General features: G+C 32.1%; 2 protein-coding genes across 3 annotated transcripts; one reads left to right on the top strand and one right to left on the bottom strand.

Annotated features, from left to right (window-relative positions):
* Positions 1 to 320: 320 nt before the first annotated feature.
* On the bottom strand, positions 321 to 4,909 carry LOC110826087 (alpha/beta-Hydrolases superfamily protein). 2 transcript variants are annotated; one of them, XM_088210587.1, is made up of 9 exons: positions 4,893 to 4,909; positions 4,301 to 4,479; positions 3,816 to 3,845; positions 3,419 to 3,545; positions 3,176 to 3,322; positions 2,211 to 2,341; positions 1,990 to 2,127; positions 1,724 to 1,822; positions 321 to 698 (listed from the first exon to the last, which is right to left on the bottom strand). In XM_088210587.1, the coding sequence occupies exons 2-9, from the start codon at positions 4,442 to 4,444 to the stop codon at positions 474 to 476; spliced, it is 1,041 nt and encodes a 346-aa protein (XP_088066713.1). In that variant the 5' UTR covers positions 4,445 to 4,479; positions 4,893 to 4,909; the 3' UTR covers positions 321 to 473. The 2 variants fall into 2 exon arrangements, with proteins under 2 accessions (XP_088066713.1, XP_021912370.1); XM_022056678.2 differs by lacking the exon at positions 4,893 to 4,909 and adding an exon at positions 4,677 to 4,802.
* Positions 4,910 to 9,493: 4,584 nt separating this feature from the next.
* Positions 9,494 to 11,642, top strand: LOC110826093 (uncharacterized). The gene is made up of 4 exons (XM_022056686.2): positions 9,494 to 9,633; positions 10,359 to 10,558; positions 10,656 to 10,719; positions 10,885 to 11,642. Exons 2-4 carry the CDS (start codon positions 10,398 to 10,400, stop codon positions 11,191 to 11,193), a joined length of 534 nt encoding a protein of 177 aa, XP_021912378.1. The 5' UTR covers positions 9,494 to 9,633; positions 10,359 to 10,397; the 3' UTR covers positions 11,194 to 11,642.
* The last annotated feature ends 1,220 nt before the right edge of the window (positions 11,643 to 12,862 follow it).

Genomic DNA, 12,862 nt, shown 5'->3' with positions numbered 1-12,862 from the left:
TCTGTTTTTTGGTTTGTTAACAATTTATTGCAATCTAGGTTCATAATATATATATATATATATATATGCATATCATGGTCTTACCACCATCTCATTTTTTAATACTTTTCTTCTTACGCTAAAACAAGTTGCTTGGCAAAATTGTTGTCTCACTGCTCATCTAACTTGTTGAGTATATACTTCGGTGGTTTCTCTAGAAAATATCAGAATTACTAATAAAGAGTAGCTTAATGAGAACGAAGGTGTGTATATATATATATATATAACTAACTGTTTGCTTGCCTTCCTATAAAACATGGCTTATAGGAATACACCGGAAAAAACAAAGATGGTTTATAATTATTTAATTATCTCAACTTCCTCTATACATTCAGACTCAGTAGCAGTTTTATTTTTCCCCATCAAACAATGCATGCTTCTTCTCACTTTATTTGATACAGGAAGAAAAGAATTAAGAGCTACTATTTCGCTGGTCAGTTTGCGGTACTCTGGCTGTGTTCATCAAGCCAAGAAATGATATCATTGAAAACTCGAGTTATCATGTCATCTGGTTCACCTTCAAGAAGAGAATGACAAGCATCCTCATAAAGAATAAATTTCTTGTCCGAACTGCTTGCTCTTTCATACAAGGCTTTACTCACCGACGGATCTGTTACAGTGTCAGCTGCACCATGAAGGATCAATATTGGCAGAGAAACCTGAAATTGTAGACATCATAAATCAATCCAATGGATAGCTTGATTCAGAATTCGGGTCAACTACAACTTCCTGTGAAACCAAAGCGGTTGAGTTTTTAACTAATTATACATTCAAATAAAAAAGGTTCGAAGTCTGACCAAATGTATAGCTAGTTTCCAGTAAGCTCAGGTCATTAAGAATTCCTAATAGGCATGTAGTTAGAAAAAGTTCCTAAAATGAAGTAATTAACCTTGCCTTGTACATCTATTCTAAGTTTTTAACTTACAACATATAAGCGTCAAAAGTGAAAGAAGTAATCTTTTAAGACAGAATGATAGACTGGCAAAGTGATGTTCAAAAATTCTACATTAGACTTGTTTTCACAACTAAGACCTAGCATATAGCTAATAATTCACACGAACAGACATCAATACCTCTTGAAACAACAGTACAATGAAAATAATCAGAAGATACAATCTAATTTGTGGTCTATAGTCCCCTTACAAGGGAACCACTAGCATCCCTTTCTACATGCTGAGCATTTTATGCATCTTTTTGATTATGTTGTCAACCATCTTGGAAGAAGTACATTTTTCAAATGTAATTTTTATTAGTTGAAGCAAATCTTAAAGTTGAGATCTTTGGTTTGCTCCTCTCTTCTTTTTGATTATGTTGTCAACCATCTTGGAAGAAGTACATTTTTCAAATGTAATTTTTATTAGTTGAAGCAAATCTTAAAGTTGAGATCTTTGGTTTGCTCCTCTCTTCTTTGGGTATATGACAAACCATGCCTGCTTAGTTAAGGCAACCTCCAATATTCAGGTGCTTGAACCAGTCATAATTTCTAGCTCCCTAAATAGTCCCTAATCAAAGATCATAACCTTAATAGATGCAGAAGGAAGATAAGGTAACTGATAATTACCTCATTTGAGAACGAAAAGAATCATGGATTACAGAACAGAGCAGATTTACAAAAAAAAAAAAAGGTAAAAAAATAGTATATCAAAATTTAAGAAATCGTAACAGGAGAATGAGTTTGGCGTACTTTTTCCAACTGGCGTTCTATCTCTTCAGTGGTTTTGAGCAGCTCTAAAGCTGTCCGCAGACGTGGCTTATCCTTGTAAGCAATTATGTTATAGGATGCCTGCATTAGTATTAAAAGGAAAAGGCTACGTGCTCAACAATTGTAAACTTGAGAAGTATTCTCTCTAATTGGTAAAATGAACATAGAGATCTTATAGGAAAGAAAAGTATGATATTCTCACAAAACACTAGAGCATCTTGCTCCAGTAGGTTAAGAACGAGACAAACCTGCTGTCGTTTCTTCACATCCCTAAATGCTGCCTCCGCCAAATCCTTCTGTGGAACTAACTTCTGCTTTGGTAGAACACTAGCTACGCCAATGAGAAATCTTGCGACTATTTTTGGCGGGACCATGTCATCTGAAATCTACATGAAGTATTCCAGTTAACAATTTTTATGTACGAAACAACCATATCATAATTTCAACACAACTGGGTTGAGGGAGATACTTTGCACATGGGTGCTACAAGAACTGCACCGCTCCATAAATTACACTGTTTTAAGTGTATCTTCAGAGCTACAGCTCCACCCATAGATTCTCCAAATAGAAAGCTTGGTAGATTACGGAAGTCTGGATTCTCTGCCAGCCAAAAGAATCAAATATAAACATCAACGAGACAGAATATTCAATCTTCACGCCATTCAGTCATTTTCTGTAACATCTCTATCAACAAAGACAATCTTTTTCCACCAATAGACAAACAAAGCATAGAGGGCAAAGGCATCTAGGGGAGCTTCCAACCATCAATGCTACCTTGGGAACTGTTTTATAAACAGAAGGTATGAGTAGCATGATACTTGTATATATTTATGTTTTTACAATCCAGTGTGATCCAGATTTCTACCAGAGGGAGGAAGGTCTCCTCATGCTTTACGGTGAGCAGAGTTTAGACATGACATAAAAAAAAAAATGTAGGAAAAAACCGAGTAAACCAGTGTGGCAAACTGGCAGGTATGGCATTTTCTCCTTTTTTGCATGCCAGTGTTACAAGATGGAAAGGAAAAAATTATTTACATCCAAGCAGATACTTGAGAACCCTCATCTTTCGAGTTGCATAGACTCGACACTCACCATCATTTACGGGATATTATGACCAGAAATAAAGTCTAACAGAAGTTGACTCTGCCTGTTCAATCTCCATCTGAAAAAAACTACAGCTAAAGGGCTTGTGATAATGAAAATAGAACATAAAGCCGTAGAGTTTAATCAATTGTTCACTATAGTTCAGAACAAATTGAAAAAGCTTTAGATGCCACTTGGGTACAAAACTCCTCAACTCCCTCAGCACATAAGGATATCAACTAGCTTTTGTATTTTTTGAATCTAATCCTACCCTTTGTCAAAACATGGTACCATCACTACAATATCTTAACAAATTACCCAGTAACATTATCATATAATAAATCAACGGACCTTTAATTTTAGAGTAATGCTGCATAACATCATCTACAAGCACGTCAAAGCTGGGAATATAGCCGTGGAGTCCTTCCGAAAGACCAAATCCAGGGTAATCCATAGCAAAAACTCCATACCCAGATGATGCCAATTTCCTCGCAATTCCTGCTAGGAGTGCCATGAAAAATGATTAGATTTTGTCATCACAACACACACCCCAAGCCTCAAAAAATCCATTATTACTTGCTACAAGCTACATGCCTTCAAAGAAAAATGTGCAAGTGTCTCCATAACCATGACAAAAACACACCACTGCTTTGGGCTTAGAGCTTTCCGGAAGCCAACTCTTGGAGAAAATTTCCAGCCCTCTAGAGTTCTTCTCATACGACTGCACCATAAATATCATATAAATCCATCTTCACAGTCAAATTTATAATCTCACATTTGCTTATCTCCATTTAAAAGGTATCAAAAACTTTTCTTAAAAAAAAATAGTAGATAGTTCCCGATACAATTACTAATCACTTCTTCCTAATCCAAACACTATCTTGGCTTAAAGCCCGACATAAGTAGGTGGAAACAGGAGGTTCATAAAGTGGAAAACAAAGAAAAGAAAAACACAGGAATTAAATGGAAGTAAGGAGCTTTTAGATTTTACCTCATTCATTTTTATTCCATCACATGGTGTCTGCAAGAAAACTTGTAATTATTAGACATTTTCACCCCTTCAAATCCTTGAGAATTAAGCAGTTGTAAGCTTATTTATTATTTATCCTAAAAATACCAAGAATGCTGACAATAACAAATGTTTTCAAATTCATGACAGATTGCCAGTGAACCCCATCCATCATCTTCACTGAGTATTCAGAAAAGTTGCAGACTCGAGCATTAATCAACCAAACCCATGTTGTCAATCATGAAAACCATCAAACTTTCCTGTTCCTTATCACCCTCAAAAAATAAAAATAAAAAAATACAAACTGAATGCATATACAACATGAACATGGCAATTGGGATGAAGCATTGAGACACGTGAATCTCACGTGCATAAACAGTACCCCATTAATTCCTTCTGTTCCTTTCTTATGAAAAATTAAATCAAAAACGAAAAAGAAAAAGAAGTAGTTGTGGGTATTTAATGACCTTGAACAAGATGTGGTCAATTCCAAGCTGAACATCCTTGAACGCATCTCGAGCGCGCCTTCTGGCAGGAGCTCCGTCCATGTTGGCATCCAAAATCTTCTGCAACTCGTCATTTGCCCCTGCCAACCTCACCGCAGGCGCCATCTCGCTCCTCCTCTCTCTCGCTCTCGACCCAAACCCTAAAATTCCCGCCCCGAACCGGAAAACCAACCAACAATTTCAGCAATAATCAAATAGAAAATAGTAAAAAAAAAGGCAGAGAATTGGTCGATGTTCGATGTATATTTATAGTCATTTTTTTTCTTGACGTAAAAATATTTATATATTATTAAAAAACTATAAAAGGAAAAAAAAAAAAAAAAGTAGGATAAGATACCATGTAAAAGCGGGATTCTGTAAAACTTTGCGGGTTTCAAAGCCATGTGTTTTCTTTATCATTTTTTTAGTTGAAAAATAATAATAATAATGATTTGACCAGTGTAAAATGAGATCCGAGTGGGTTTCTTTTTAAAATATATATTACGCGGATTATATTCTCTGCAAATTTTCTAAAACAAACAAAAAAAAATTGAGCGAAGGAAACGTTGTCAACTTGTTATTCAGCCTGCAAACGACAGGGAGAGGCGATGGTGGGGACGGAAGTCGGAGGTGGTCGGAGCAGAAGCAAAGTGTGTTTTGTATTGGTTTCTTTCAGATGATGACGACGAAGACACGTGTCTTCTTTCAATAGGTTACATTAAATGGGCCGGTCCACGATGAAGAATCGAATTCTGGGTCGGGTCGGGTCGGGTAAAAATATAGGGAATCGTGAAATATTAGCGAAACGATTAAAATGATACGTAAATAAAATTCTACATAAATATTAATTGTAAAATGATAATAATTAAATTTAAATTTAAATTTAAATTAAAGTCATTAGTAAACATGTAAAATTATAATAATTTATTCCCAAAAAATAAAATAAGAAAATAAAATATAAAAAAATGGTTCAATTGAGATTCGGAGAATAATAACATTCTTCTCTTTATTTTTTGTATGTTATGATTTGAATTATGTCGAATGATTTGTCGTACTAAATTAATTTTTTAATATAATATTTTTTAAGTATATAAAAATAATTTTTCGAATCTTATCTGCTATCACACAAATATATATTACCATAAAAAAATTTAACTTTTAAATTCTTCTTAGCGATAAATCTTTCGTCAAAAATAATTTTAATAATTATTTGTTTTATAAAAATACTCTATATAAAAATATCGAGAATTTAAATTTAAAATCAAATCTCTAAATAGTATACAAAATCTTTAATATAACTAATACTAATGAGATAATATTTTTTTTTATCTTAATTTTTAATTTATGATATCATAAAAAATAAGTGTTTGCATTAATACACGTCATAATCATAATTTTAATATAGATATTAAAGACAATGTCGGTCAAAATTTTATATTTGATTTATATTACCTTACTTATTTTTATTCATATTATTTCATAATATAAGTGTCGCGATATTTAATTAATATTTTTAATTATTTATTTTATTAAATGTAGTATTACAAATTAATGTGTACTTTTAGTGCGTATGTAACTATAAAGACTCTCGTGAAGTTTAGATTTGTGAATTCAACGATAAAGACAATAAAACAAGACTAAATGTAACAAAGACGATTGAAGAATATATAAAAAAATTATAATTATCTCAATTAATCATAATTTTAATTATTATATATTTTAAAAATAATTTATTACATTACTCGTATTTAAAATAATATTGAACATGCAATATAAAATTTTAGTAAAATTAAATATTAAAGCTAAAACGATGTCGTTTAATTAAGTACATATACATACACACGTGATATATACATACGCACGCTTCCACCATGCATATCACCTATTCTCCGCGCCTGCTGTCTGCCATGATCCTCTACGCCCGTGCTCATTCTTTAACACTAAAAAAAAAAAAGTGGGTTAGAACATTTTCGAGTTTGGCTTTTCAAATTCCATTCGAGCCTAATTCACTATATGTGCATGTATATATATATATATATATATATATAGTTATATTCTTTTTAATTCTTATAAATATATTTATATTTATAAAAGTAATTATATTTGTATTCATATACTAAATTACATTGAATTTGAGCTGAATGTATCGAATCAAATCCACGTAGTCTAAGAAATTAAAAAGATTTTTATTCCACATTAAATTTAGAGCAGATTTGATCCCACAATAAGTCTAAAAAATCAAATTGGCTATGAATATGCCTTCCAATTGAACCAGCCAAACTGCAAAAGGTTAGAGAATATATATATATATATATATATACACACACACGCACTCACACACACACATATATATATATATATAAGAAATCGGAAAAAATAGAAAAATGGATTGACTTTGACCACCCCATATTGAAAATTCGACACACGTGGTCCACGTGAGCACTTTAATTGCGCTTCTGATGTTTGGAACGGTATCCGATGACAGGTGCACGACACGTGTCAAAATCACACGACATCGTCAGATAGACGGACCATCTACCGATACAGGACGCGCCCTGTCGTCGGCTGGGACCCATTCACAGGCTGTCCTCTGCACAAAACTTCCTTCGTTCATTGCGTAAATGACGCGCGCGTGCAAGATAAATTCCTCTTTTTTTTTCTTAAATTTTTAATTAATTTTTCATTCCTTTTTATTATTTATTTATTCGGTGGAGTCTTTTTTATTTTATTTTATTAAATTCTGATTGGCTGATTGACTTTTAAAAGTCAACTCACGTAGTCGTGATTTGTAAAGTGTGGTTTCCGTGGAAGCCAGCTTAGGGACTAGGTCTCGTTGGATTTGGACTGTTTTGATTAGTCAAAAAGTCAAACGTCCGCTTCATAATATATAATTATTTATAATATAATAATAATATTAGAATTATATGTTTTAAGAGTACATTTACCTAACGTAGGCTCGACTGTACGCGATCATAGTAGTAGAGCGTAAAAAAACACGTGCCGTAAATATTCGTTATAAAATATAATTAAGGACTAAAAATAAGTTTACATATTTTAAAAAAATGAAAAATTAACGGTCAACATTTTTTATTTGATGGGATTGACGGGTCAACTTCAAAAGAGTCAAATCAGAATATCAAAATCCTCGATTATAAAACAAATTGAAATATTGAAATTAAAACTATTTTCTTTTTTAAAAAATATTATTGTGAATTAATTAAAAATATTTAATTGAAATAACGTTAGCCTAAAATTAATAAAATATTTATTAAATAATTAATAAAATTTTAAACATGAAATTAACTTTTTTGTTGAAATTTTAATCTAATTAACTAAATATTTATTAGTTGACACAATAATACATTTTTTTTTCTATAAATAGAGAAAGAATGAAATTTAACATAAATTTAAAAACAAATAAAACTCGGATGAATTTTTTTGGTCCTAAATTAAATTAGTATGACTTATTAAATTCTTCTATGTGTGTTACAATCAGACAGTCACACGTATTGTATTTTATATGAATATGAAATATTTGTATATTTTAATTGTTAATTTAGTAGTGAAGTTGCTTAATATATAAGAAGTCAATTTTTATTATGAGTTACACCTACTTTTATTCAAAAAAGTCTGAGACCTTAAAAACCAACTAAAAACTTTAGTTAACAAATAGTCTGTACATAAATTATTCATAAACCAGTCACCCACTAGCTTATATTATTTATAATAAAACTATTATGACTACATTTAACATGATCACAATGAGCAGGATTGTTAATTTAAAAAAAAAAACCAATTAAGGGGTATATACCTTCAATAAACCAATAAGAATACAGCGAAATCCTCCTTACGAATATTGAAATCAAAAGCCAATACATATTATATTGAACTCCTGCATAAACCGAATAATATTCGAGTTAAAAGTAGTATATGTTAATTCATTTTTAAGAATATGTTAATTCATTTTTTTTTCAAAAGATCCAAGTAATAATCAATAATATCGTCTTTTAACTCGTAATACCATTAGAGTTTATTTCATTATTAAGCTCTAAATAAACTGTCTATAAAAAACAAGATATAATAAAATATTGAAGTACGAAATATTAGTTAAATAACTCATTACCTATTTAAATATTTGGTACTCATAAATAACATGAAAAAATACTTTTTATGTGATAATGGCTTATAAGATACTAATTATCACGGACAATGTGCATGCACTTCATTTCTGCATTGGTGATTATACAATATAAGGCAATAACCCACATAAGCTGATGGATCCACTGTGAGTATATATAGTATCCAAATAGTTTTCTAATGGGACTCTTATATTTGTCTGCAAATAAATTACCATAATTAACACGATAATAAACTGACTTGCATAGATTACGAGTGTCAGATCTAACTCTGATTTTGGTTTATCTCAAAGCACAAATCTTTAAGAGATGAGGGACATAAATTCATCCAAGTGACAAGGATTCTTTAAAACAAATCTAAATTTAAAAGAAGACGAGTGTGTGCTATGAAAAATTTGTTCTCAATCCACCAGTCAATCAAAAGATATACACTCTACTCACTTTCAATTGTACGACCTGCTAATAAAATAATTATCTTCAAATACTTTTGGTAAAAATATTATGCAAATCTTATCAATTTCTGATAATTTTATTTATTTTGTTTAGAACTTTGTTAACTATTTAAATTTTTAATTTGCACGGTAATAATGAATGTTTTTGTCCCCGTTCGAATTAAATATTTTATAAAAGATTCAAATTAAACATATATTAGTTTACCAGAAGATAATTCTTAAATACTGATTAAGTTTTGCGAGAGATATTTATTTTATTTTTTAGGTTTTTTTATTGTTAAGATATACTAATATTTTGTATATTATTTTATTTTAAAAAGTGTAATTTATATTATTTATATTTTTCATTGCTAATTAGCATAAATTAATTAGGCAATAAATTTTTTTAAAAAAATAAGAAAAAGCACAAATTTTGCTGCGAAAATTTACATTTTAAAGTTACTGCGTAGTCGTTTTGGTATAATACATGTAGTTCATAAAATGTTTAATTAATTAATTAAATAATAATAATAATAATTATTATTATTATTTTCATGTCTGGCTACGAATAATTATCGAAAGTGTGCCGTTTACACCGCACTTAAAAACGACATCGTTTAGCTCCGTCAACAACCCTTTTTTACCTCATCTTTCTATATAAATTCCATAATTTCCTAACCATCCTTCCCTTCGTCCTCGTGGCACTGGCACCGTCCACTTCCTTCTTCTTTCAGAGGATTCCTTCAAGGTCTCTCTTTCTTCCTCAACCTCTAAACTTATAGTTATCTGTTATCGCATCGCTTATGTGTTACATCTTTTGATTTGTGGTTTATTTCTGCCTGTTAGAGATCACAAGCAGCTTATCCACTCTGCAGATCTGGCTTTTCTGTTTTGGTCTCGCTTCGTTTTTCTTTCTGTATCTATTCAATCGAAACCGTAGCTTCTCGTTTTAGATCAGATCTGCTGTGTTCTAGCTGTATGGTCAACATCCAGGGTTCAATTTGAGCTGTAAATTAGTTAGTTATCTGTATATTTTCTATTTACTCTCCATCGTCGTTTAACAGTGTAATTAACATCTCGTTTTTTTTAGTACGTTTTGTTTTTTTTGGACTCAAGGGCTTCGATTTTGTGAAAATTTTGATCTGATTTTTGTGCTAAACTTGAAGGGAAACTACTTTAAATTTATGAAAGGTATGGATTCAGATCTGCTTAGGTTATGGACGAATCTGGTGATGTTTTGTTTTGTTGATGAGAGAACGGAGGAAAAATAAGAGATATAGGACTTTATGTTCTCAAATATGAGTTCGTATGCGTTGTTAGTCCTTTAGAATAAGATCAATTTAGAGCCTACAAGCAGATCAACCAGTTATTTAGCTTTGCCTTTTGTAATTGACTGCTTTTTTGTTTATTCATTTATTAGATCTAAATCTCTGTTTGACATATTTCTAAAATTCTTTTGTTTTTGTTGCGCAGATTAGGCGTTCTTCTGGGAAGTCCAACAAGTTTTCGAAGATGAATCATTGTAATCTTCAGCAGAATGCCGTCATGCCCTACGAGGAGATGAGGGGCTTGGTTTCGATTTGTGATCAGAAGGATCCAGTTGTTTGCCCTAAGCCTCGACGGGTAGGAATCCTGGCTAACAATCCCATTTGGCCGTTGAGGTTGCACATGAGGTAAGTATTTATAATTCTGTTTGTTTACTTAAGTCTAGAGGTTCTGGTAGTGCTTCTTTTGAGCCTATCAATTTATTGGGATTGTTTTCCTTGGCAGCCAAACTGCTGAGGTCTATGATTCCAAAGCTGGTGCCGATCTTCTTGATATCATCCTCATGAAGGTATGTGATCTTTGTAACTTTGGATTTTAGGTTTCATATGCGGAGTAAGGATTTTTCTTGGTTGAATTCTAAGGATATTGTGATCTTGTGAAATTTTGTTCTGAGTGTGTGTCTCCTTTACCTAGTTGTTGTCTTACTTGACTAATATTATGTTGTTTGGTGCAGGAGGGTTATGGGACAGGGCAATCTGTAATGCCAGTAGCATCATCACCCCCATTTTTTTCAGGGTCTCCTCCAAGCAGAGCTGCTAACCCATTAGTACAGGATGCTCGTTTTGGAGATGAGAAACTCACCCCGTTGACATTACCTCTTCCTTCCCCATCAGGTTTACCATCTCCCTCATCATCAGCAACCCCCCGAAAAGGTGGTTGTGTTAGGATGAAGTTTGGCCTTAAGCCGGCCACGGTTAGAGTAGAAGGATTTGATTGCCTCAACAGCGATCGCCAAAGTTCAAGTATCCCTGCTGTGGCTTAGAACTCCCCAGTGGAAGTGTACATATGATTCTAAAAGCCACCATAATTAAATATTCACAGCAAGTTTAACAACAAGGAGGGAATTTTGAGTATTTTTGCGGAGAGATAAGAAAGGTCTGTTAGTACTAGTGTGTATATATCATGTGTTTTTGTCAGTGGTCTTATTTGATTGCTAATATCTTTGTAAGTAGTTTGATTGGAGCAGAAAGAGAAAGGTGCCAACATTGTGTTGTCTAGAAAAGGTTTGAACATGGTAAGATGCTCAAACCTTTTTGTTTTTTTGTAATATAAGAAGGTTTAAGTACTGAGTCTTTTGAAATCTTTGGGGATCACCATGAAATATTCTGTATAGTCTATAGAGAACCCCCTCTTGGTGATTTGAGTCTGTGGTCATTCAGCCTGTAAATGTATTTTCGTAATTGTCAAATATGTTCATCTTGACGAGGAAAATTGGCTCTTCGTTCGTGTTCATTCATTGTTTCGAAAATGATTTGCCTCAGCAAATTGCCATTCCATGTATGTATAATATGTTCCTTCCTAAACTAGAAACAATGAAGTTGGTTCATAAAATTCTGATTACAGCGTTCACTTTTTGCATATATAATAATCCAGTCTCTTGTCTTTTCCTTCTACAAGAAATCCATGAACATGCAGACCTGTAAGGTCGAAGAATTTTCAACTAAACTACAATAAATGTAAATGAAGAAGAAAAAGAAGGCAATTAATTCATTTTATGCCAGAATCAGGATCTAAACCTGTTGTAACCCACTAGATATTATTATCGGCTTCACATTGAAACGGTGCGTTTTTGTAATTAGACGCCCAATCTACCATCAATTAACGATGCAAATAAGAATGTTAACCCCTGAGGCAGCCATTTCAATCTTTACTCAGTCCCGAAGTTCTTCCTCAGTTCCTCAGCTTCCTTCACCTACCTGTTACTAAGCTTTCCATATCCAGTAAAGGAATAAGGCTCACCGGACAAAGCCATTACATCCCGAACATCCTCTTCATTTCCAACGTTTTGTCAAATTCCTCGAACGCAACCGGTAACTCCCTTCCGATGGCAATCACGGTAGCAATGTATTTCGGTTCTTTAATTAACTATTTCGCTATCGTTTCGTAACTCTGGCCAATTATTTTGTTGATAACTTTTTAGGGAATAAAAATTAATGTCTACACTATTTAATTAAGTGCAATTTTGATTTTACCTAAATATTTATGTATGTTCACGTGTCTAATGAAATTTTTAATTTTCGTATAATTACAATATTTAGCATGCAATTAAAAGAGATTGCATGAAAGTTTTTATTAGTATTGACTCTTCAACGACGGTTAGTAATCTTGATATTCTAGAACCCATTTCCATATGAGAATTTACGAGAAGTAAAGTTGTCGAGCGGATAAATAGTATAACAAGTTGTTTCCTATTAGATTGTAAGTTTTAATGATATAGAACCTAAGATTAACGTGAAATTTGAATCACTATATACACAATTAGCATTAAAACTCAAGACTAAATAAATCTTTCATACTTGATCTATAATTAACTTGCAAATGGAACTAAGGTGATTACGATGAAATAAAAAAAAATTAATTAAAACGTTACTAAAAAAAAAAAACAATTTTTTGATGCAACAAAAAGGATTGAAGAATTTTACAAATTATAA

Source organism: Carica papaya, chromosome 1 (genome assembly GCF_054855325.1).
Source record: "Carica papaya isolate Zhongbai chromosome 1, ASM5485532v1, whole genome shotgun sequence".
Classification (NCBI taxonomy): domain Eukaryota; kingdom Viridiplantae; phylum Streptophyta; class Magnoliopsida; order Brassicales; family Caricaceae; genus Carica; species Carica papaya.
Note: the sequence above shows the minus strand (reverse complement) of the source record. Positions and strands in the feature narration are given on the sequence as shown.

Coding starts and splice junctions, on each gene's coding strand:
- LOC110826087 (XM_022056678.2), bottom strand. CDS start 4,722: ATGGCTTTGAAACCCGCAAAGTTTTACAGAATCCCGCTTTTACATG. Junction 2,342..3,175: donor GCATTACTCTAAAATTAAAG/GTCCGTTGATTT, acceptor TTTGGCTGGCAG/AGAATCCAGACTTCCGTAAT. Junction 2,128..2,210: donor TTGTAGCACCCATGTGCAAA/GTATCTCCCTCA, acceptor TACTTCATGTAG/ATTTCAGATGACATGGTCCC.
- LOC110826093 (XM_022056686.2), top strand. CDS start 10,398: ATGAATCATTGTAATCTTCAGCAGAATGCCGTCATGCCCTACGAGGAG. Junction 10,559..10,655: donor CCGTTGAGGTTGCACATGAG/GTAAGTATTTAT, acceptor TTTCCTTGGCAG/CCAAACTGCTGAGGTCTATG. Junction 10,720..10,884: donor TTGATATCATCCTCATGAAG/GTATGTGATCTT, acceptor TGTTTGGTGCAG/GAGGGTTATGGGACAGGGCA.